The sequence below is a fragment of the Rhinatrema bivittatum genome, chromosome 8 (genome assembly GCF_901001135.1).
Source record: "Rhinatrema bivittatum chromosome 8, aRhiBiv1.1, whole genome shotgun sequence".
NCBI lineage: Eukaryota > Metazoa > Chordata > Amphibia > Gymnophiona > Rhinatrematidae > Rhinatrema > Rhinatrema bivittatum.
In genome coordinates this window covers 9889331-9914079 of record NC_042622.1, presented here as the reverse complement: position 1 = coordinate 9914079, position 24749 = coordinate 9889331, and the positions used below count along the sequence as shown (strand labels likewise).

At 49.2% G+C, this 24749-nt stretch overlaps 1 protein-coding gene across 1 annotated transcript in view; it reads right to left on the bottom strand.

The window, feature by feature from the left end:
• Window positions 1–4759: 4759 nt before the first annotated feature.
• The window catches only part of EEF1A2 (eukaryotic translation elongation factor 1 alpha 2), a 33462-nt gene continuing 13472 nt past the window's right edge, over window positions 4760–24749 (bottom strand). Inside the window, exons 5-8 of the mRNA XM_029612456.1 lie at window positions 18278–18428; window positions 16857–17113; window positions 10074–10308; window positions 4760–5075 (exon numbers count right to left, since the gene is read on the bottom strand). Of these exons, the coding sequence (XP_029468316.1) occupies window positions 4948–5075; window positions 10074–10308; window positions 16857–17113; window positions 18278–18428 (771 nt within the window). The 3' untranslated portion in view covers window positions 4760–4947. The remainder of the gene's footprint in view (window positions 5076–10073; window positions 10309–16856; window positions 17114–18277; window positions 18429–24749) is intronic.

The window sequence follows — 24749 nt, the reverse complement described above, 5'->3', positions numbered from 1 at the left end:
CTTCCTTCTCTCTCCCAAACATTCTTCACACTCTTCCTTCCACTCTCCCAAACACACATTTTTCAGAATCTTCCTTCTCTCTCTCCCAAACACACATTCTTCACTCTTCCTTCCTCTCTCTCAAACATTCTTTACACTCTTCCTTCTCTCTCCCACACATTCTTCACTCTTCCTTCTCTCTCTCCCATTCTTTACACTCTTCCTTCTCTCTCTCTCCCCATTCTTCACACTGTTCCTTCGATCTCCCATTCTTCACACTCTTCCTTCCTCTCTCCCAAACATTCTTACACTCTTCCTTCCTCTCTCCCATCCTTTACACTCTTCCTTCTCTCTCTCCCAAACACACATTCTTCATACTCTTCCCTCTCCCAAACACACATTCTTCACGCTCTTCCTTCTATCTCTCCCAAACACACATTCTTCACACTCTTCCTTCTCTCTCTCCCAAACACACATTCTTCAAACACTGCCTTCTCTCTCTCCCAAACACACATTCTTTACACTTTTCCTTCTCTTTCTCACAAATGCAAATTCTTCACACTCTTCCTTCTCCTTATCCCAGTGATCTTCCATCTCCATCCCTTTAGATGGCTGGGGGTTGGGAATGGAGGATCACTGCAGCAAGGAGGAAGAGGATAGAGACAATGGGGCCCTTTCTTTCTGCCATTCTCCTTTTTTCTGGTCAGGTGATCCAGGTCCTCCATCCTCAGCCCCTTCCATCCCCCATGATTGTGCTCATTGTTACCACCATGGTTCTCTTTCTCTGGCCCCACAAAAAAACCCAAAAAACTGGCAGAACACTGTTCTAGAAATTAAGTTCTAAGTAAAGGACACAAAAGGGGTTAAATCGGCCAGGGCTGAGGTCTTGATGATTGCATTACTGCTCAGAGCTTTCAAGCTTGTGCTTGCTCTTTGCTCTGTTGAGAATCACACCGTGCCCGCCTGGGGAGGGGATGGGTTAGGGGGCAGAGTGGCTGTTCCCCTCCAGGCTGAACCCTTCCTTTTCCTTGAGGATTATGTCTGATAAAAATTGGGAGGAGTCTGCTACAAGCTCTTCCCCCACAAATGGAGCCCCGTGGAAAGGATTCAGTTTACAGGTATGAGAATTGTCAAATGACAGGTACCTATGGGAAGGATGCAACCTCCCGATGAGAGTCTCTGACTGGCCCAGGCAAGGAAATGCAAGACCAGCGGAGAGAATTCACCAAACTCAGCACTTGCACAATAGATTTCACCAGCAGGTTTCAGAGTCCTTATGAATTTTTTAGTGAGGCTTAGAGAGCCTGCCAGCCAGCTCCTGGCCCGTTATCATGCTGGCTGTAAATTATTCAGGGGGCAGAGCTGGGCATTGGGTCAGGGAAACATGGGCACACATGCCTACGTCTCCATGTCGCTCGAGTCTGCTGCTGAATTTTTTCAGGAGATCGTCATTGCACTGTCTCAGCGCAGAGATGTCCACATGAAACGATGACCAAAACTGATGCTCTTACAGATCTCGGTGCAGGGTGGCCGGCATTTTTGTCAGGTTAAAAGGTGGAGGCAAAAACAAGGGAAGAGACTGGCAAGGGGAGGAGAGGAGAGGGATGGATGCTTAGCGTGGAGGGCAGGGCAAATGAAGTAAGGGAAAGAAGGTGAGAGAGGATGGGAAAGAAAGATGAGGACCAATGAGAGAAGTAAGCTGGAGAGTAGAGGGGATTTGAAAGTGGGGGTAATGGGAGTGAGACGAGCGCTCCCCCTCCCCCCCGTCCGAGGTCTCTGCATCAGACCTTTCTTACCATCATCTCCTTTTCTTGGTCCTCTGATTCTCACTTACCTTTACCTGGCCGGTAAGGTGGGGACCTGATGAATGAGGGAGAGGTAGGCCGTTAGATGTCCTGCAGTTAAGGATCCACAGGCCCAGGGAATGGCAGGCGAGGCCTGGCTCTGGCTTTCTGACTGCATGGCCAGGTGCTTTATGGGGGAAGCCCAGGGGGTCGCTATAAAGAGCAAGCCAGAGTCGGCTCTGAGACCTTACAGTGCTGCTCTGTTAGGCAGGAGTTCAGCCTGGCTTCCCAAGCATTGTAGGTGATGCACAGGTGAAACATCTATGAGGTGGAAAGTTTCTGCTTCCGTTTATCGCAGGACTCTATAATGCATCCGTACGGACATGTCACAGCACAGTGCATTACAAAGTCAGTTTGTCTTATCAGAGTAATGGTAGTGATAATGATATTCTGAGATATATTGCAGTGTGAGGGAAGTTACTGTGGTGATAAACTGTGATATGTCAGTGTATTTACCTGTGTCCCTAGTATATAGAGAGAAAAGTTTAATTCTTACTGCTCATACGTGGCTGAAATACTGAGCAGAATCAATAACCCATGAGTGGTAAGATCACAAGTGTTCAAACCTACAGTCGGAAGTCAGGCGCCGGCCAGCAGCAGCCCAGTCTGCAGTCTGCACAGACTCATTTCCCAGTGCCATTCCTGCTCTGCACCATTAGGGGGCAATATTGAGACAATGCATGAGGGGAAAATACTGAGCAGAATCAATAACCCATGAGTGGTAAGATCACAAGTGTTCAAACCTACAGTCGGAAGTCAGGCGCCGGCCAGCAGCAGCCCAGTCTGCACGGACTCATTTTCCAGTGCCATTCCTGCTCTGCACCATTAGGGGGCAATATTGAGACAATGCATGAGGGGAAAATACTGAGCAGAATCAATAACCCATGAGTGGTAAGATCACAAGTGTTCAAACCTACAGTCGGAAGTCAGGCGCCGGCCAGCAGCAGCCCAGTCTGCACGGACTCATTTTCCAGTGCCATTCCTGCTCTGCACCATTAGGGGGCAATATTGAGACAATGCATGAGGGGAAAATACTGAGCAGAATCAATAACCCATGAGTGGTAAGATCACAAGTGTTCAAACCTACAGTCGGAAGTCAGGCGCCGGCCAGCAGCAGCCCAGTCTGCACGGACTCATTTTCCAGTGCCATTCCTGCTCTGCACCATTAGGGGGCAATATTGAGACAATGCATGAGGGGAAAATACTGAGCAGAATCAATAACCCATGAGTGGTAAGATCACAAGTGTTCAAACCTACAGTCGGAAGTCAGGCGCCGGCCAGCAGCAGCCCAGTCTGCAGTCTGCACAGACTCATTTCCCAGTGCCATTCCTGCTCTGCACCATTAGGGGGCAATATTGAGACAATGCATGAGGGGAAAATACTGAGCAGAATCAATAACCCATGAGTGGTAAGATCACAAGTGTTCAAACCTACAGTCGGAAGTCAGGCGCCGGCCAGCAGCAGCCCAGTCTGCACGGACTCATTTTCCAGTGCCATTCCTGCTCTGCACCATTAGGGGGCAATATTGAGACAATGCATGAGGGGAAAATACTGAGCAGAATCAATAACCCATGAGTGGTAAGATCACAAGTGTTCAAACCTACAGTCGGAAGTCAGGCGCCGGCCAGCAGCAGCCCAGTCTGCACGGACTCATTTTCCAGTGCCATTCCTGCTCTGCACCATTAGGGGGCAATATTGAGACAATGCATGAGGGGAAAATACTGAGCAGAATCAATAACCCATGAGTGGTAAGATCACAAGTGTTCAAACCTACAGTCGGAAGTCAGGCGCCGGCCAGCAGCAGCCCAGTCTGCACGGACTCATTTTCCAGTGCCATTCCTGCTCTGCACCATTAGGGGGCAATATTGAGACAATGCATGAGGGGAAAATATGACTGTGGACAGCTCTCTACAGACGGGTAACCAGATGTCAGAAACGAGGTGTCCTCCTGTCCCATACTTATCAACTGGGGGTCCATCAGACATAATAACAAGGATTACACTCCTTGTGGCCTAAGGGTTTTATTATTATTATTTGTTTTAAGATCCTGGATGAATATGTAAAAGCTAAGAGACATGGACGGCATTCTTTTATTCTGCTCTGGATTTTGATATTGATACTGTTCAATTGTGGTTGTGGATTGTTTGTTTCTGTTGTCTCTGGAATAAGCATATTATCAAAAAATCTCTCTCTCTCTGGCGTCTCCACATCTGCCTATCCACGTGCGCCCTGCTGGTGCTTACTGCTATTACTATTCTGAGCAGGTGCTTTACTGTAATGCGGCTGCTTCTGTCCCATGCAGTGTACAGGAGGGGAACCTAGGAATCCACAGGCAGCTTTAGGTTTCCAGAACCTGGAAAATGCATTCCTTACTCTCCATGCAATCCTCTTCCAAATAGCCCCAAGCCAGTCCCCAGAGGTCTCTGCTGTTTTAAAACAGATCACAAATCCGAGACATCTGCGGGAGGAGCTCACAGGGTGGGACTAAGATGGTCTCCTCCACTTCCAGGGTCAGCCACCAGGCACACTGGGATTTCTAGTCCAGCTTCCTTATGACACATGCATGGGAAAAGCAGAGTGGAGTAGTAGCCTAGTGGTCACAGCAATGGGCCCTGAATCAGTGAAGGAAGGGTTCGGTTATCATTCAGGGATTGCTAAAGGCAAATTGCATCTTCCTCTGGAACAAATCAATGGATGGGAAAAGCAGCCCGCCTTCAGCAGCCTCCCGCCTGGGGTTCTGGGATTAATGCCTTGAAATAGGTGAATGGGAAAGGCAGAACTCTAACTCCCAGCATGCAGTAGGATGCACCCAGATGTGGATTCCTGAAGGCTGGGATCGCCGGAACGAGCACGCACGAGATCAGTTTGCATGGCCCCGGATCCCCCAGGCTATGCAAACCGAGCTCCGCTGGGGAAGAAAAGCACACGCCAGAAGCGCCAGGGTTCACGCTGGGGCTGGGGCTGGCGCCCCTTTTATTGGGAACATGAAGCCTGAGGGCGCGCCGCAGCTTTTCCTCTTGAAGAACTTCCACTGGACTTTAATGGCGAGCATCCAGTCGTTGCAGGGCAGGCGGCAGCGGCAGAGTCCCGGGAATGGGGGCGCTCTCCAGGCGCGGCTCGCCATTCATTTGCCGGCTTTCTGGGCTTTCTGGGCAGACTTGGTGACCTTGCCGGCCCCCCCGCTCTTCTTCTCCACGTTCTTGATGACGCCCACCGCCACCGTCTGCCTCATGTCCCGCACGGCGAAGCGACCTGGAAGCAGAGAGAGAGGGGAGAAAGTGACCTGGCGTGCCCCCTGCTCGCTGTGCGCTGAGCCCTGACCTCCTCGCCTGCAGCGCCATCGGCCCAGGGGTGCGGAAAGCTATTTCTTCTCGGTTGTTATAATAAGTATTAGCGAGGATATTTTACTCAGTGGTTAGTTTCTGAATTTCCTCCTTCTTTTATTTACAATGGATGTTGAATCTTTTCTTAATGTGGCAGCTGTTGGCCGCTTCGCGCAGTCTTTTCTCCTGGGTATAAATCACTATCGATTTGCGTGGTATTTGTGGGCGAGTTGGGTGCGTTCCAGAGGGCTTGGAACGATGTTTTGGGGGCCGCGGCTGTTGGAGCGCCGAGGAGCTGCCTTCTCTTGCTTTCTGTCGCAGTGAAGCTGCCGCGGGGGACCCACCAAAAATAAAAAAAGAGAGAGCGTGAGAAGAAGGGTGAGAAAGGAGCAGGGTAGGAGAACTTTGTGATGATATCTAAGAAGGATTATGGGACTGAGAAATGGACGTTTGAGAACCAGAGGTAAACTGATCCGGCTCTGCAAGATCTGGACCTTATTACAGTCCTGGGGTAGTCTCTGACGGAAGAAGCTTCCAGAGAGAAACTCAAAATGCAGTTTACAAAATCTACCCGGCCAGGGATGTATAAAGGTCGCTCCATTACAAATCAGAAGAGCAAGAAGTGAAGGTTGAAAGACGAGAGCTTTGGTGGGCGAGAAAGAAAAAAAAGTGGACCTCGAGCTTGGGATGCAATTGGACCAGGGGCTCGGTACCTGCTAAGCATGCGATGCCTAATCTGGGGGTAAGGCTTGAATCTGATTTTAGAACGACCTTGGCAGTCAAGATTTGCCAGGCATCCTAAAATGTATTTATTTATTTAGGAGTTTTATATCCCCGTCATTCCAGGTGAGAATCACGAGGTCACAACGGTGGATTAGGTTACAATAATTCACCAGCCGAGGCCCTTTTTGTCCTCCCGTGCCACAGCCAGTCCAGTCTCTGGTACATTTCAGCCTGCATGACTGTAACGCAGCCTGTCAAAAAGCCGCGTCTAAGACAGTGGGAGGCCTGCATCCAGGGCCCATGCAAGCCGCTCCGATGTTAGAATAATTACACCGGCTTCCAGTACAGCCCTGTATTACCTGTGCAATGCTCAGCTAGACTTTTACACCTCTGCATGAGATGGTCCTGCCTAGGCGGGCCTGGATTCTGCAAGGGGCCGGAGCTTCTAGCAGGGTCCGCCTGCCTCTCAGCCGCTTACCTAAAGCATCGGCGGCAGCAGCAGCAGCCCTAGAAGAAATTCAGCAGGGGGCCTGCAGCCCGCGGGTTTCCATAGTAACAGGAAGGCCGTGCGGGAGGAGGGGGCCAGGGTCTCGGGCGTGCGGCCGCGAGCTGCAGGCCCCCTGCTGAATTTCTTCTAGGGCTGCTGCTGCCGCCGCTGTGGGAAATCACTAGGAGTTTGACCCCCCCTCCCCCACATAAGAAGGGACAGCAAGAGGGTGCCCATCCCCCCATACCTATGGGCACTGGCAATGGAAATTCGGCCCTGTGCCTGTCTAGAAGACAGGATGACTTCCTATACCCCTGGTGGCAATTTCAGATCATCTCAAAAAATAATTATTCCATATTCCTAGGAATGATGAAATCTGATTGCAATTCATAAGAATAAAAGCTTTTTCTACAGGGAGGGAGCCCCTACCTCCAATCTGTTGTATAGCTATAATCATGAGAGAAAGCATTGCCCTAGCCACACCCTCCCACTCCTCAGCCATGCCCACCCTGCCACACCCGCACCCTTAACCTTATTCCCCCTCACTCCCTCAGCCACGCCCACCCTGCCACACCCTCGCCCTTAACCTTATTCCCCCTCACTCCCTCAGCCACGCCCACCCTGCCACACCCCCACCCTTAACCATATTCCCCCTCACTCCCTCAGCCACGCCCACCCTGCCACACCCCGCCCTTAACCTTATTCCCCCTCACTCCCTCAGCCACGCCCACCCTGCCACACCCCCGCCCTTAACCATATTCCCCCTCACTCCCTCAGCCACGCCCACCCTGCCACACCCTCACCCTTAACCATATTCCCCCTCACGCCCCCCAGCCACGCCCACCCTGCCACACCCTCACCCTTAACCATATTCCCCCTCACTCCCTCAGCCACGCCCACCCTGCCACACCCCCACCCTTAACCATATTCCCCCTCACTCCCTCAGCCACGCCCCACCCTGCCACACCCTCACCCTTAACCATATTCCCCCTCACTCCCTCAGCCACGCCCACCCTGCCACACCCTCGCCCTTAACCATATTCCCCCACTCCCTCAGCCATGCCCACCCTGCCACACCCCCGCCCTTAACCATATTCCCCCCTCACTCCCTCAGCCACGCCCACCCTGCCACACCCCCGCCCTTAACCATATTCCCCCTCACTCCCTCAGCCACGCCCACCCTGCCACACCCCCGCCCTTAACCATATTCCCCCTCACTCCCTCAGCCACGCCCACCCTGCCACACCCCCACCCTTAACCATATTCCCCCTCACTCCCTCAGCCACGCCCACCCTGCCACACCCCCGCCCTTAACCACATTCCCCCTCACTCCCTCAGCCACGCCCACCCTGACACACCCTCGCCCTTAACCATATTCCCCCTCACTCCCTCTGCCGTTCCCCCAGTCACATGCACCCACCCTGCACCACAGCATTTTTAAACTGTATCTTGCAGTGAAGATAAATTGATTTATGTCTTATTAAATTAAATCCACCTAGAAATAAAAAAAATAACATTAAGTACCGCTGTGAAAACACTGATAAACACCTACTTTTAGTACCCACCATGTACACCTAATCGCCTGAAAAACAAGCACCTAAGGGGTAGATTTTAAAAGAAGCACCCGCGCGTCCAATGCGCACAGTTTCCGGCGTGCACACATGGATGTGCGATTTTATAATCCACACGCGCACGTGCGGGCGGCACGCACAAGGAGGGTGAATTTTCGAATATTGCGCACAGCGATGCAGTCGGTCCTCCCCCAGTTCCCTAACCCCGTGTCTAGCCTTACTTCCCCTTCCCCTCTCCACTCCGACCCCTACCCCCTAACTATAAGAATTTTTAAAGTTTTTTACTTACTGCTCCGTTGAAGCAGAAGCGCTTGCTGATGCGCGCTTCCCCGGAACAGCCTCTGTCCCAGCCTGCCCCGCCCCTCCCCACCTTGACCCCGCCCCCGGCCCGCCTCCAGCCCACCCCCTTTTTCGGGGCCCGGCCCTTCTGCACGTCTCAGCAGTTACGAGCATGACTGGGCCCTTTGGAAAATGCGTGCGACGTGCGCAGGCCACGTGCACAACTGCCGGTATTTGCAGGTGTGGCCCTTTTAAAATCCGGCCTTAAATTTGCAACTTGTAAACCAGATGCCCTAAGTATGATTGACGAAATGGGATCTGGGAAAGGGCTATGCAGGATTTGTTTGGCTGGGAAGAGAGAAGTGATTCTTATATCTAATAATAAAATAAAATAAACCCATCCCAAGGATAAACAAAAATTCACCACTTGTGTGACTGTAAAATCTGAGGCAAGCAGGTCTTGTGAGCTCTCTCCACCAAGTGCACCCCGAGAGCGAGTGTCCTCTTAGGGATCTGAGCCCTCGGGGCCGTGGGTGGACAATGGCAGCTTCAGAGGATTAGAAGGGGACGTGCAGCATCACCCCCTGCCTGCCCTCATTCCTGGCTTCTGAATACTCTTATTAACGTCTTCACTAAGCCATGTTATGTGAATATCCCATGCTGCAGGCAAGTCTACTGAGAACACTTTATGGCGTATTATTAAGTCTCAAACACCTGGAGCACCTGTCAAAGAAACTGTGTGAAATCATGTTCTTTTACATAAAAATAGCCCACATAAGAATTCCCCACACTGGGTCAGACCGAGGGTCCATCAAGCCCAGTATCCTGTTTCCAGCAGCGGCCAATCCAGGTCACAAGTGCCTGGCAGGATCACAATTAGTGGATATATCTGCAAGGATAAGTAAATATGAAAGCTGCACATTTTATCACCAAAAATGTGCAACTCCTTCAGAGATGTTTTAGCTTTCATTCATCATCACCGGGACCCCTCTCTATGGAAGTCCCTGGATCCTATCTCCAGTTAATGCAGGAGGATAGAGATGTGAATTGGAACCGGAATCAGTTCGGATTCTGGTTCCGATTCACATGTGGATTTTTTTTCATCGGGCCCGATCGCGGTTTTATCGGCTGCGCCCGAGCCGATAAACAAAAAACCCACCCGACCCTTTAAAACTAATACCTTAGCTTCCCCCCCCCTCCCGACCCCCCCAAAAACTTTTTACAGGTACCTGGTGGTCCAGTGGGGGTTCCTGGAGCGATCTCCTGCTCCCGGGCCGTCGGCTGCCAGTAATCAAAATGGTGCCGATGGCCCTTTGCCCTTACCATGTGACAGGGTATCCGTGCCATTGGCCGGACCCTGTCACATGGTAGGAGCACTGGATGGCCCGCGCCATCTTGTGCTCCTACCATGTGACAGGGGCTGACCAACGGCACTGGTAGCCCCTGTGACATAGTAAGGGCAAAGGCTATCGGCGCCATTTTGATTACTGGCAGCCGATGGCCCGAGTGCAGGAGATCGCTCCAGGGACCCCCACTGGACCACTACGTACCTGTAAAAGGTTTTTTGGGGGGTCAGGAGGGTGGGGTAAGCTATGGTATTAGTTTTAAAGGGTCGGGGTAGGTTTAGGGGTTATTTTTGGGTGCCGTTTTTCCCACCCTCCCCCAAAACGATAAGAGAACCCCCACGATCAATATCTTGGGGTTTTCCTATCGTTTTGGGGGAGCCCCTGATTTCTGACGATTTTGAAAATATCGTCCGATATTTTCAATCGTCCGAAGCCCGATTCACATCCCTACAGGAGGACCAAGGTCAGCCTGAGGGGCTTAGAGCCGAGTCTCAGCATTCAGGGAATGAACAGATTCTCACCAAGAGGTGGGTACTGAGAGAAGCTCTCCACACACATGGGTTTCCCAGGAATCATTTCCACGATGGCAGCATCTCCAGATTTCAGGGACTTGGGATTGTCCTCCAGTTTCTTGCCAGAACGCCTGTCAATCTTTTCTTTCAGTTCAGCAAACTTGCAGGCAATGTGAGCGGTGTGGCAGTCAATGACGGGGGAATAGCCAGCACTGATCTGGCCGGGATGGTTCAGGATAATCACCTGCAAAACAATTCAGACCCTGGTTTGTTACCCTAGAACGTGCCACGAAGTCATCACTGAGCTCCAAGAGAGGTATCTAGGTGACATATTTTATTAGTTTGTTATTTTATTTGATGTACTGCATTATAATAAAAATATATAAGCTAAAAGACTTAATATAACAATTCAGCATACAACAACATGAACATCAACATCAAAATAACAATCATAGCACCCGATTCACTAAGGGTTTCTCCCATAGATACAAAATGAGAAAAAAGCATTAATGAATCTGGCCCATAGACGAAATAAACAATACAAGAGAATTAATATTTCATCCTCTGAACTACAAGCAGTCCCAAAACAAAACAAGCTAACTTGAAACATTCCAGCATAAACACAATCAAAAGTGAAAGTGAAAGTTCTCCATCCCAAAATCAATGCTAAAACCCAAACGATCTCAGGCACATGCACAAAGCAGCATTAATTCCTGTGCAAAACATTAATTGAATAATTACACTAAGCTTCAGAATTGAAAGCTTGTCTAATCAAGCAAGTCTTCAGAGCCTTCCTACATTCTGATAATTTGTTCTATAAAACCAATCCTCCTTCCTGGAGGAACAGGGGAGACTAGCAGGGCTGCTAGAGATACTGATCAGGGTATTTGTCCAGGTTGGATTTCTCAGGACTCTCTGCAGCACCACAAACCATTTCAGTCTTAATCCTGCCTGCTTCACATTAAGACAAATACTTACAAAAAAAACCAAAAAACAAAGGCCAAACTGAAGCAGAGGCCCCCTGACCCCCACAAGACTTGCCAAAAGTCCAGCGGGGGTCCGGGAACGACTTCCTGCACGTGAATCGTTTTTCCGTACGGAAAATGGCGCCGGCCGTACGGCAACACGATTCGACTGCAGGAGGTCGTTCCGGACCCCCGCTGGACTTTTGGCAAGTCTTGTGGAGGTCAGGAGACCCCCCCAAGCTGGCCAAAAGTCCCTGGGGGTCCAGCGGGGGTCCGGGAGCGATCTCCTACGCTCCTGCCGTCAGGGGACAAAAAAACAAATTGGCGCCGGCGCTACCTTTGCCCTGTCATATGACAGGTCAAAGGTAGCGCCGGCGCCATTTCTACAACGCACAGGAGGTCCAAGAGTAAAAGATCACACCGGGACCCTTCCTCTGGACCCCAGGTAATTTAAGGCATTTTGGGGGGGTTCGGGAGGGTGGGGGATTTATTTTAAAGGGTCGGGGTGGGTTTTAGGGATGTTTTAGTGTGCCGGTTTTCGATTTACACGATTTACACGATATTTAAAAAACCCAAACTGCGACGATCCGATTCCCTCCCCCTCCCAGCCAAAATCGATCGTTAAGACGATCGATCACACGATTCACATCTCTATTATCTAGCCACTCATTCCTAATCTTCTCCTCATGTAGTCTCCCTGCCTATTCCTAGTCTTCTCTGTGTGTGATCTAGCCACTCATTCCTAGACTTCTCTTCTTCTGATCTCTCTGCCTATTCCTAGTCTTCTCTGTGTGTGATCTAGCCACTCATTCCTAGACTTCTCTTCTTCTGATCTCTCTGCCTATTCCTAGTCTTCTCTGTGTGTGATCTAGCCACTCATTCCTAATTTTCTCTTCATGTGGTCTCCATGCCTATTCCTTGTCTTCTCTGTGTGTGATCTAGCCACTCATTCCTAGACTTCTCTTCTTCTGATCTCTCTGCCTATTCCTAGTCTTCTCTGTGTGTGATCTAGCCACTCATTCCTAGACTTCTCTTCTTCTGATCTCTCTGCCTATTCCTAGTCTTCTCTGTGTGTGATCTAGCCACTCATTCCTAGACTTCTCTTCTTCTGATCTCTCTGCCTATTCCTAGTCTTCTCTGTGTGTGATCTAGCCACTCATTCCTAATTTTCTCTTCATGTGGTCTCCATGCCTATTCCTTGTCTTCTCTGTGTGTGATCTAGCACTCATTCCTAGACTTCTCTTCTTCTGATCTCTGTGCCTATTCCTAGTGTTCTCTGTGTGAGATCTAGCCTCTCATTCCTAATCTTCTCGTCATGTGGTCTCCCTGCCTATTCCTAGTCTTCTCTGTGTGTTATCTATCACTCATTCCTAATCTTCTCTTCATGTGATCTCTCTGCCTATTCCTAGTCTTCTCTGTGTGTGATCTAGCCTCTCATTCCTAATCTTCTCGTCATGTGGTCTCCCTGCCTATTCCTAGTCTTCTCTGTGTGTTATCTATCACTCATTCCTAATCTTCTCTTCATGTGATCTCCCTGCCTATTCCTAGTCTTCTCTGTGTGTGATCTAGCCACTCATTCCTAATCTTCTCTTCATGTAGTCTCCCTGCCTATTCCTAGTCTTCTCTGTGTGTGATCTAGCCACTCATTCCTAGACTTCTCTTCTTCTGATCTCTCTGCCTATTCCTAGTCTTCTCTGTGTGTGATCTAGCCACTCATTCCTAATCTTCTCTTCATGTGGTCTCCCTGCCTATTCCTTGTCTTCTCTGTGTGTGATCTAGCACTCATTCCTAGACTTCTCTTCTTCTGATCTCCCTGCCTATTCCTAGTCTTCTCTGTGTGTGATCTAGCCACTCATTCCTAGACTTCTCTTCATTTGGTCTCCCTGCCTATTTCTATTCTTCTCTGTGTGTGATCTAGCACTCATTCCTAATCTTCTCTTCATGTGGTCTCTCTGCCTATTCTTAGCCTTCTCTGTGTGTGATCTAGCCACTCATTCCTAATCTTCTCTTCATGTGTTCTCCCTGCCTATTCCTAGTCTTCTCTGTGTGTGATCTAGCCACTCATTCCTATACTTCTCTTCTTCTGATCTCTCTGCCTATTCCTAGTCTTCTCTGTGTGTGATCTAGCCACTCATTCCTAGTCTTCTCTCCTTCTGATCTCCCTGCCTATTCCCTGTCTTCTCTGTGTGTGATCTAGTCACTCATTCCTAGACTTCTCTTCTTCTGATCTCCCTGCCTATTCCTAGTCTTCTCTGTGTGTGATCTAGCCACTCATTCCTAGACTTCTCTTCATGTGGTCTCCCTGCCTATTTCTATTCTTCTCTGTGTGTGATCTAGCACTCATTCCTAATCTTCTCTTCATGTGGTCTCTCTGCCTATTCTTAGCCTTCTCTGTGTGTGATCTAGCCACTCATTCCTAATCTTCTCTTCATGTGACCTCCCTGCCTATTCCTTGTCTTCTCTGTGTGTGATCTAGCCACTCATTCCTAATCTTCTCTTCATGTGGTCTCCATGCCTATTCCTAGTCTTCTCTGTGTGTGATCTAGCCACTCATTCCTAGTCTTCTCTCCTTCTGATCTCCCTGCCTATTCCCTGTCTTCTCTGTGTGTGATCTAGCCACTCATTCCTAGACTTCTCTTCTTCTGATCTCCCTGCCTATTCCATGTCTTCTCTGTGTGTGATCTAGCCACTCATTCCTAGACTTCTCTTCATGTGGTCTCCCTGCCTATTCCTTGACTTCTCTGTGTGTGATCTAGCCACTCATTCCTAATCTTCTCTTCATTTGGTCTCCCTGCCTATTCCTTGTCTTCTCTGTGTGTGATCTAGCCACTCATTCCTAGACTTCTCTTCTTCTGATCTCCCTGCCTATTCTTAGTCTTCCTTGTGTGTGATCTAGGCACTCATTCCTAGTCTTCTCTTCAAGTGGTCTCCCTTCCTATTCCTTGTCTTCTCTGTGTGTGATCTAGCCGCTCATTCCTAGACTTCTCTTCTTCTGATCTCCCTGCCTATTCCCTGTCTTCTCTGTGTGTGATCTAGCCACTCATTCCTAGACTTCTCTTCTTCTGATCTCCCTGCCTATTCCATGTCTTCTCTGTGTGTGATCTAGCCACTCATTCCTAGACTTCTCTTCATGTGGTCTCCCTGCCTATTCCTTGACTTCTCTGTGTGTGATCTAGCCACTCATTCCTAATCTTCTCTTCATGTGGTCTCCCTGCCTATTCTTAGACTTCTCTGTGTGTGATCTAGCCACTCATTCCTAATCTTCTCTTCTTCGGATCTCTCTTCCTAGTCTTCTCTGTGTGTGATCTAGCGACTGATTCCTAATATTCTGATCTCTCTGCCTATTCCTTGTCTTCTGTGTGTGATCTAGCCATTCATTCCTAATCTTCTCTTCTTCTGATCTCTCTGCCTATTTCTAGTCTTCTCTGTGTGTGATCTAGCCACTCATTCCTAATCTTCTCTTCATGTGGTCTCCCTGCCTATTCCTTGTCTTCTCTGTGTATGATCTAGCCACTCATTCCTAATCTTCTCTTCATGTGGTCTCCATGCCTATTCCTAGTCTTTTCTGTGTGTGATCTAGCCACTCATTCCTAATATTCTCTTCATGTGGTCTCCATGCCTATTCCTAGTCTTCTCTGTGTGTGATCTAGCCACTCATTCCTAATCTTCTCTTCATGTGGTCTCCATGCCTATTCCCAGTCTTCTCTGTGTGTGATCTAGCCACTCATTCCTAGTCTTCTCTTCTTCTGATCTCTCTGCCTATTCCGAGTCTTCTCTGTGTGTGATCTAGCACTCATTCCTAATCTTCTCTTCTTCTGATCTCTCTGCCTATTCCTAGTCTTCTCTGTGTGTGATCTAGCCACTCATTCCTAATCTTCTCTTCTTCTGATCTCTCTGCCTATTCCTAGTCTTCTCTGTGTGTGATCTAGCCACTCAGTCCTAATCTTCTCTTCATGTGTTCTCCCTGCCTATTCCTAGTCTTCTCTGTGTGTGATCTAGCACTCATTCCTAGTCTTCTCTTCATGTGATCTCTCTGCTTATTCCTTGTCTGCTCTGTGTGTGATCTAGCCACTGATTCCTAATCTTCTCTTCTTCTGATCTCCCTGCCTATTCTTAGTCTTCCTTGTGTGTGATCTAGGCACTCATTCCTAGTCTTCTCTTCATGTGGTCTCCCTTCCTATTCCTTGTCTTTTCTGTGTTTGATCTAGCCACTCATTCCTAATCTTCTCTTTATGTGGTCTCCCTGCCTATTCCTTGTCTGCTCTGTGTGTGATCTAGCCACTGATTCCTAATCTTCTCTTCTTCTGATCTCCCTGCCTATTCTTAGTCTTCCTTGTGTGTGATCTAGGCACTCATTCCTAGTCTTCTCTTCATGTGGTCTCCCTTCCTATTCCTTGTCTTTTTTGTGTGTGATCTAGCCACTCATTCCTAATCTACTCTTCATGTGGTCTACCTGCCTATTCTTAGACTTTGCTGTGTGTGATCTAGCCACTCATTCCTAATCTTCTCTTCTTCGGATCTCTCTTCCTAGTCTTCTCTGTGTGTGATCTAGCCACTGATTCCTAATCTTCTGATCTCCCTGCCTATTCCTAGTCTTCTCTGTGTGTGATCTAGCACTCATTCCTAATCTTCTCTTCTTCTGATCTCTCTGCCTATTTCTAGTCTTCTGTCTGTATAATCTAGCCACAGATTCCTAATCTTCTGATCTCTCTGCCTATTCCTTGTCTTCTCTGTGTGTGATCTAGCACTCATTCCTAATCTTCTCTTCATGTGGTCTGCCTGCCTATTCTTTGTCTTCTCTGTGTGTGATCTAGCCACTCATTCCTACTCTTCTCTTCTTCTGATCTCTCTGCCTATTCCTTGTCTTCTCTGTGTGTGATCTAGCCACTCATTCCTAGTCTTCTCTTAATCTGGTCTCCCTGCCTATTCCTTGTCTTCTCTGTGTGTGATCTAGCACTCATTCCTAATCTTCTCTTCTTCTGATCTCTCTGCCTATTCCTAGTCTTCTCTGTGTGTGATCTAGCCACTCATTCCTAATCTTCTCTTCTTCTGGTCTCTCTGCCTATTCCTAGTCTTCTCTGTGTGTGATCTAGCCACTCAGTCCTAATCTTCTCTTCATGTGTTCTCCCTGCCTATTCCTAGTCTTCTCTGTGTGTGATCTAGCACTCATTCCTAGTCTTCTCTTCATGTGATCTCCATGCCTATTCCTAGTCTTCTCTGTGTGTGATTTAGCACTCATTCCTAGTCTTCTCTTCATGTGATCTCTCTGCCTATTCCTAGTCTTCTCTGTGTGTGATCTAGCCCCTCATTCCTATTCTTCTCTTCTTCTGGTCTCTCTGGCTATTCCTAGTCTTCTCTGTGTGTGATCTAGCCACTGATTCCTAATCTTCTCTTCTTCTGGTCTCTCTGCCTATTCCTAGTCTTCTCTGTGTGTGATCTAGCCACTCATTCCTAATCTTCTCTTCTTCTGGTCTCTCTGCCTATTCCTAGTCTTCTCTGTGTATGATGTAGCCACTCATTCCTATTCTTCTCTTCTTCTGGTCTCTCTGCCTATTCCTAGTCTTCTCTGTGTGTGATCTAGCCACTGATTCCTAATCTTCTCTTCTTCTGGTCTCTCTGCCTATTCCTAGTCTTCTCTGTGTGTGATCTAGCCACTCATTCCTAATCTTCTCTTCTTCTGGTCTCTCTGGCTATTCTTAGTCTTCTCTGTGTGTGATCTAGCCAGTCTTTCCTAATCTTCTCTTCTTCTGTTCTCTCTGCCTATTCCTAGTCTTCTCTTTGTATATTTCTCTGGGCTGGGATAGTTTCTTGCCTGTTTGTGACTGACCTGGGAAGTAAACTGGGCAGCTTCCTGAGGTGGGTCACTCTTGCTGTCACCACAGACATTGCCTCGACGGATGTCCTTCACAGACACATTCTTCACATTGAAGCCCACGTTATCACCAGGCATAGCCTCGCTTAGTGCCTCATGATGCATCTCTACGGACTTCACCTCTGTGGTGATGTTCACTGGAGCAAAGGTCACAACCATGCCAGGTTTCAGGATACCAGTCTCCACACGGCCCACTGGCACTGTGCCAATACCTGCAAGAGTGGGGCAATAGGGAAATAAGAGGCACTTATGAGGTTAGAGAGGGATGTGCAGGAAGCGGGGGTCACAGAACAAACACTCAAACAGTTGGATGTGCATCCTAATCCCCAGTCATAGTAATATTTAGTGGCACTAAATTTGGGCTCTGCAGTAAAGTAGCATCTTCCATGATATTTTAATTGTGGCTCAGCCTTCATATTGGAAATGCATTGTGATTGTTGCTTGTAAATGTTTTTTAATTAAAAACAATTTTAAAAAGCAGGAGGGAGAGGGAGAGAGAGAGCCAGAGAGAGATGCAATCTGAAGCTCAATGATATGGGAAAGAGGGAGGAGAATCCCTTGGAGCTGGAGAAGGGGCTACTCATTTAATTATTTTCTACCAATCCCTTTCATTTTTACACACAGCCTCGCATATCCTCCAGCTCATTAGCATAAGATTCATCCACAATATATTTTCTGGACTGAGAGCCTCTGTCTCACTCCCATAAAATTCCCAGTACTGCTTGGAAGGGCTAAGAGTTACTGCGCCTTCCTCTCACTGGAGAAGCAGTGTCCAGAAGATGTGAGCATCATCCTTGGAGAGGTACAAGGATATGTGTTATGTGATGAGGTCAGTGGGGGTCACTGTAGGTCACTGCTCCTTCCTCTCATTTGAGAAGCAGTGTCATGAGGAGATGAGGATCATCCTTAGAGAGGTTCAAGGATATGTGTTCTGTGATGGGGTCAGTGAGGGTCACTGTAGGCCACTGCTCATTTGAGAAGCAATCTCTAGAAAATGTGAGGATCATCCTTGGAGAGTTACAGGGATGTGTGTTCTGTGACAGGGTCAGTGAGGGTCACTGTAGGTCACTGCTCTTTCCTCTAGAGAAGCAATGTCTAGAAGATGTGAGGGTTATTCTTGGAGAGTTAGAGGGATGTGGGTTCTGTGACAGGGTCAGGGAGGGTCATTGTAGGTCACTGCTCCTTCTTCTCACTGGAGAAGCAGTGTCTAGAAGATGTGAGGGTTATTCTTGGAGAGTTAGAGGGATGTGTGTTCTGTGACAGGGTCAGGGAGGGTCACTGTAGGTCACTGCTCTTTCCTCTCAGTAGTTAAGCCTTGTCCACAAGATATGAGGACCATCCTCAGATGGCTACATGGCTATGTGCTGGCACCTCACCTCCAATCTTGTAGACATCCTGGAGAGGGAGGCGCAGAGGCTTGTCTGTAGGGCGGGTGGGAGGCAGGATGGTGTCCAGGGCCTCTAGCAGGGACACTCCACTGGCATTTCCTTCCTTACGTTCCACCTTCCAGCCTTTGAACCAAGGCATCTAGGGAAGAAGAGAGAGTACATGTGAAGCCTTCTACTCTATCCCACCCTGCTCCATTCACCAAAGTCACATCTGCAGGAAACACTGATTCATGTAGCAACAAAAGATATTATCTGTGCCTAATTATTGTCTGGAGATCCAATCTGTGCCCGCTTACAACACAGAGAGGGGAAAGTGACTTCAGTGCACCAATCAGCTAAATATTTCTGCAGCCTGCAGCAGGCATCTTTCTGGGTTTAGGAGTGCAAGAAGCCTCTCTCTGCTGATTTGCCATCAGCCAGCAGTGGTGCAGTCTCTCCAGGGCTCTCTAATGCAATCTGAGAATTACAAAAGTGAGACTGAAGTGAAATCTCAGGCCACAGCAGAGCAGGGCTGCCAGCTATGTCCATGTTAAAAGGAAAAGACTTATATCTCTAAAAGCTTTCATATTCCACTTGTCCAGTAAATAACTCAGAATGACACATTGGTGCACAGCTTTATCCCAGTACATACGTCATTCTGAATTATTTACCGCAGGGCTTCTCAAACCTGTCCTGGTGACCCCACCGAGTTTTCAGGATATCCAGAATAAATATGGAGGAGATACATTTGTAAATGCCCCTGCCATCATTTAGCATGTTCGTGTGTAACTATGACAGTGCCTTCTTTTGATCTCCTGAAGGTCCTGGTTGCCTCCGTGGGAGCCGCATTCACAGCCAGCCTGAGCTCCAGCCACCCACAGTGAGCATCTGCTTCAGACTGGCTCTCCCCATCACGCATCATCAGTGCAACAACAGCAGAGCTGCCTGGCAGGGCTGTACCAAAGGGAACAGCTCATTGCGTACTTCAGGTTAGACTGTGTAGCGGGCGGCCAGGTCCTGTCTCTGTCTTCTCACTATTTCACACTTGTACTCTGCTTTTCCATTCCCGAAGCTGAAGAAGCTTCTGGAACATTTTTGTCTAAATAATAGGAGGTACCTGAATACCAGGGGTGCCATTACGTTATATGTTCTGTCCCTCTTCCTGTCCCTCAGCTCAAATGCCCACACCCCTCTACCTCTCTGTGCCCATGGGGAGGTCAGGAAATATATTTCCACTGAATGGGTGATGGATTGTCATTCCAGAGGACACGGTGGAGAGAAAAATGTCAATGCAATTCAAAAAAAGCATAGAAGATACACAAATTGATCCCTAATCATAAGAGGATGGTAATGAAGCACTGGGAAATCTGAATGAAATGGCAAGTCAGCCCAAAACAGCAGTGGTACGATTGCACTGGGCCTCGGAGAAAGCACTGGGGGAACCTGCAGGGGGCAGCAGTTGTAACCAAATACAGGCTGATGCAATAAAGTGCGCTACAAAAGAGTTCATCCAAACTGGGAGCCCGTGTTTTACCGCGTGCACATTCACCTCTCTTGGGCGTTCAATGCAATAGGCAAATGAGCCTCTGTGCTACAAAGGACGTACCAGGGATAAATAGTGGATCCCTCGTGTGTCCATGGCATCAGTGCCCAAGAGACGTGGCTGTGCGTGGCTTAGGAAAACGGATGCAGTTTTACGAGCGTCTGTTTCCCTAACCAATGCACAGCCACAGCCAGGAACGTGGATACTCGTAAACTGAGCGTCCGTTTCCCTAACCCATGCACAGCCACAGCCAGGAACGTGGATGCTCGTAAACTGAGCGTCCGTTTCCCTAAGCCATGCACAGCCACAGCCAGGAACGTGGATGCTCGTAAACTGAGCGTCTGTTTTCCTAACCCATGCACAGCCACAGCCAGGAACGTGGATGCTCGTAAACTGAGCATCCGTTCCCTAAGCCACGCACAGCCACAGCCAGGAACGTGGATGCTCGTAAACTGAGCGTCCGTTTCCTAAGCCACGCACAGCCACAGCCAGGAACGTGGATGCTCGTAAACTGAGCGTCCGTTTCCTAAGCCACGCACAGCCACAGCCAGGAACGTGGATGCTCGTAAACTGAGCGTCCGTTCCCTAAGCCACGCACAGCCACAGCCAGGAACGTGGATGCTCGCAAACTGAGCGTCTGTTTCCTAAGCCACGCACAGCCACAGCCAGGAACGTGGATGCTCGTAAACTGAGCGTCCGTTTCCTAAGCCACGCACAGCCACAGCCAGGAACATGGATGCTCGTAAACTGAGCGTCCGTTTCCCTAAGCCATGCCCAGTCACAGCCAGGAACGTGGATGCTCGTAAACTGAGCGTCCGTTTCCATAAGCCATGCCCAGCCACATCCAGGAACGTGGATGCTCGTAAACTGAGCGTCCATTTCCCTAAGCTATGCCCAGCCAGAGCCAGGAACGTGGATGCTCGTAAACTGAGTGTCCGTTTCCCTAAGCCATGCCCAGCCACATCCAGGAACGTGGATGCTCGTAAACTGAGCGTCCGTTTCCCTAAGCTATGCCCAGCCAGAGCCAGGAACGTGGATGCTCGTAAACTGAGCGTCCGTTTCCCTAAGCCATGCCCAGCCACAGCCAGGAACGTGGATGCTCGTAAACTGAGCGTTCGTTCCCTAAGCCATGCACAGCCACAGCCAGGAACGTGGATGCTCGTAAACTGAGCATTCGTTCCCTAAGCCACGCACAGCCACAGCCAGGAACGTGGATGCTCGTAAACTGAGCGTCCGTTTCCCTAAGCCACGCACAGCCACAGCCAGGAACGTGGATGCTCGTAAACTGAGCGTCCGTTTCCCTAAGCCACGCACAGCCACAGCCAGGAACGTGGATGCTCGTAAACTGAGCGTGCATTCCCTAAGCCATGCACAGCCACAGCCAGGAATGTGGATGCTCGTAAACTGAGCGTCCGTTTCCCTAAGCCACGCACAGCCACAGCCAGGAATGTGGATGCTCGTAAACTGAGCGTCCGTTTCCCTAAGCCACGCACAGCCACAGCCAGGAATGTGGATGCTCGTAAACTGAGCGTTCATTCCCTAAGCCATGCACAGCCACAGCCAGGAACGTGGATGCTTGTAAACTGAGCGTCCATTTCCCTAAGCCAGGCACAGCCACAGCCAGGAACGTGGATGCTCGTAAACTGAGCGTCCGTTTCCCTAAGCCAGACACAGCCACAGCCAGGAACGTGGATGCTCGTAAACTGAGCGTCCGTTTCCTAAGCCATGCACAGCCACAGCCAGGAACGTGGATGCTCGTAAACTGAGCGTCCGTTTCCTAAGCCATGCACAGCCACAGCCGGGAACGTGGATGCTCGTAAACTGAGCGTCCGTTTCCTAAGCCAGGCACAGCCACAGCCAGGAACGTGGATGCTCGTAAACTGAGCGTCTGTTTCCCTAAGCCACGCACAGCCACAGCCAGGAACGTGGATGCTCGTAAACTGAGCGTCCGTTTCCTAAGCCAGGCACAGCCACAGCCAGGAACGTGGATGCTCGTAAACTGAGCGTCCGTTTCCTAAGCCATGAGGAGCCACAGCCAGGAACGTGGATGCTCGTAAACTGAGCATCCGTTTCCTAAGCCATGCACAGCCACAGCCAGGAACGTGGATGCTCGTAAACTGAGCGTCCGTTTCCTAAACCATGCACAGCCACAGCCAGGAACGTGGATGCTCGTAATCTGAGCGTCCATTCCCTAAGCCATGCACAGCCACAGCCAGGAACGTGGATGCTCGTAAACTGAGCGTCCGTTTCCCTAAGCCATGCACAGCCACAGCCAGGAACGTGGATGCTCGTAAACTGAGCGTCCGTTTCCTAAGCCATGAGGAGCCACAGCCAGGAACGTGGATGCTCGTAAACTGAGCGTCCGTTTCCCTAAGCCACGCACAGCCACAGCCAGGAACGTGGATGCTCGTAAACTGAGCGTCCATTCCCTAAGCCATGCACAGCCACAGCCAGGAACGTGGATGCTCGTAAACTGAGCGTCCGTTTCCTAAACCATGCACAGCCACAGCCAGGAACGTGGATGCTCGTAAACTGAGCGTCCATTCCCTAAGCCATGCACAGCCACAGCCAGGAACGTGGATGCTCGTAAACTGAGCGTCCGTTTCCCTAAGCCATGCACAGCCACAGCCAGGAACGTGGATGCTCGTAAACTGAGCGTCCGTTTCCTAAGCCATGAGGAGCCACAGCCAGGAACGTGGATGCTCGTAAACTGAGCATCCGTTTTCTAAGCCATGCACAGCCACAGCCAGGAACGTGGATGCTCATAGACTGAGCGTCCATTTCCCTAAGCCACGCACAGTCACAGCCAGGAACATGGATGCTCGTAAACTGAGCGTCCGTTTCCTAAGCCATGCACGGCCACAGCCAGGAACGTGGATGCTCGTAAACTGAGCGTCCGTTTCCTAAGCCAGGCACAGCCACAGCCAGGAACGTGGATGCTCGTAAACTGAGCGTCCGTTTCCTAAGCCATGAGGAGCCACAGCCAGGAACGTGGATGCTCGTAAACTGAGCGTCCGTTTCCCTAAGCCACGCACAGCCACAGCCAGGAACGTGGATGCTCGTAAACTGAGCGTCTGTTTCCTAAGCCATGCACAGCCACAGCCGGGAACGTGGATGCTCGTAAACTGAGCGTCCGTTTCCCTAAGCCACGCACAGCCACAGCCAGGAACGTGGATGCTCGTAAACTGAGCGTCCGTTTTCCTAACCTGACCACTGCCAAGACTTTTTTTCTTTCTTTCATGTTGCTGCTTTCTGTGTTTCCTCTTACTTAGTATCGCAATAATATTAAGTCAGAGGAACCACGGAAAAGCAGTATTTTCTGCTTTGCTGTTCAGGTTTTGGAGCACCTCAAGACTTAATGCCAGCTCCGGGGTTGCCATTCATTTTTAAGGGTTAAAATGTGTGCATTGGGTGCAAGTTTTTTTTTTAGCTTGGATGGTACTAGCTAAGAGCCTCTTCAAATTGGCATTTACGTGTGATGAGTGCTATTAGCTTCACGTGTTTTAGATGCACTGCTCCCCTTATTGTATCAGGGGTTATGGACACACATCCAAAATGCGCATCCAACTGCGGGTTAACCTGTGCGCTAGCCTGAGCGCACGAGATTGCTTCAGCCTGAAAGCGCTGTAATACAACAGCATCTGCCTTCCAAGAGGACTGGGGTGACCTGCATGGAAGGACCATGGTTTAAACCCCGGGACTGCTCTGAGCATGGGAAGGCTGAACCTTTTACAGCAGCCTCACTAACCTTAGTGGCTGTAAGGATTGGGGATTATTACAAAACGTAATGGGGCATGGAAGGGGGCTGGGCTGTTGATTTAGGTGTTGGTCTTATGGGAAACAGGGTTGGGAATAACAAGACCCAGGATGGTTTGCTAGCAGAGGTGCTGGAAGGTATCATTCTGGTAGATTTTGGCCATGCTTGGATGGAAGTGGTGGTGGGAATTTGAGAGGCAGGACAGAAAGCATAGAGCTAACACATTGAAATCGTCGGCTCAGTGAGCTGTGGGTGATCAAAAAAGCAAACAGAATGTTAGCAATTATTAGAAAGGGAATGGTGAATAAAACGGAAAATGTCATAATGCCTCTGTATCGCTCCATGGTGAGACCGCTCCTTGAATACTGTGTACAATTCTGGTCGCCGCATCTCAAAAAAGATATAATTGTGATGGAGAAGGTACAGAGAAGGGCGACCAAAATGATAAAGGGGATGGAACAGCTCCCCTATGAGGAAAGACTAAAGAGGTTAGGACTTTTCAGCTTGGAGAAGAGACGGCTGAGGGGGAATATGATAGAGATGTTTAAAATCATGAGAGGTCTAGAACGGGTAGATGTGAATCGGTTATTTACACTTTCGAATAATAGAAGGACTAGGGGACACTCCATGAAGTTAGCATGGGGCACATTTAAAACTAATCGGAGAAAGTTCTTTTTTACTCAACGCACAATTAAATTCTGGAATTTGTGCCAGAGGATGTGGTTAGTGCAGTTAGTATAGCTGTGTTTAAAAAAGGTTTGGATAAGTTCATTACCTACTATTAATCAAGCTGACTTAGAAAATAGCCACTGCTATTATTGGCAACAGTAACATGGGATCTTCTTGTGTTTGGGTAATTGCCAGGTACGTGTGACTTGGATTGGCCAATGATGGAAACAGGATGTTGGGCTTGATGGACCCTTGGTCAGACCCAGTATGGCAATTTCTTATGAGGAAGGGAGAGTTGGTATACTGTTGTATAAGGGAGTTTCAGTGTGCATCTATGCAAACTGGGTAGATTGGAAGGGCCATTTTGGTCTTTACTGCTGTCAACATTTTCTGTTTCTCCCCGTCCCTCAGCTCTACTTGTCCACCATATACATCTTTCTGACCTTGGGCAGGTCACGTCATTTCCTTGTAACTCAGATTCACTCTAATCTCAGCTATAAATAGGTAAAAAG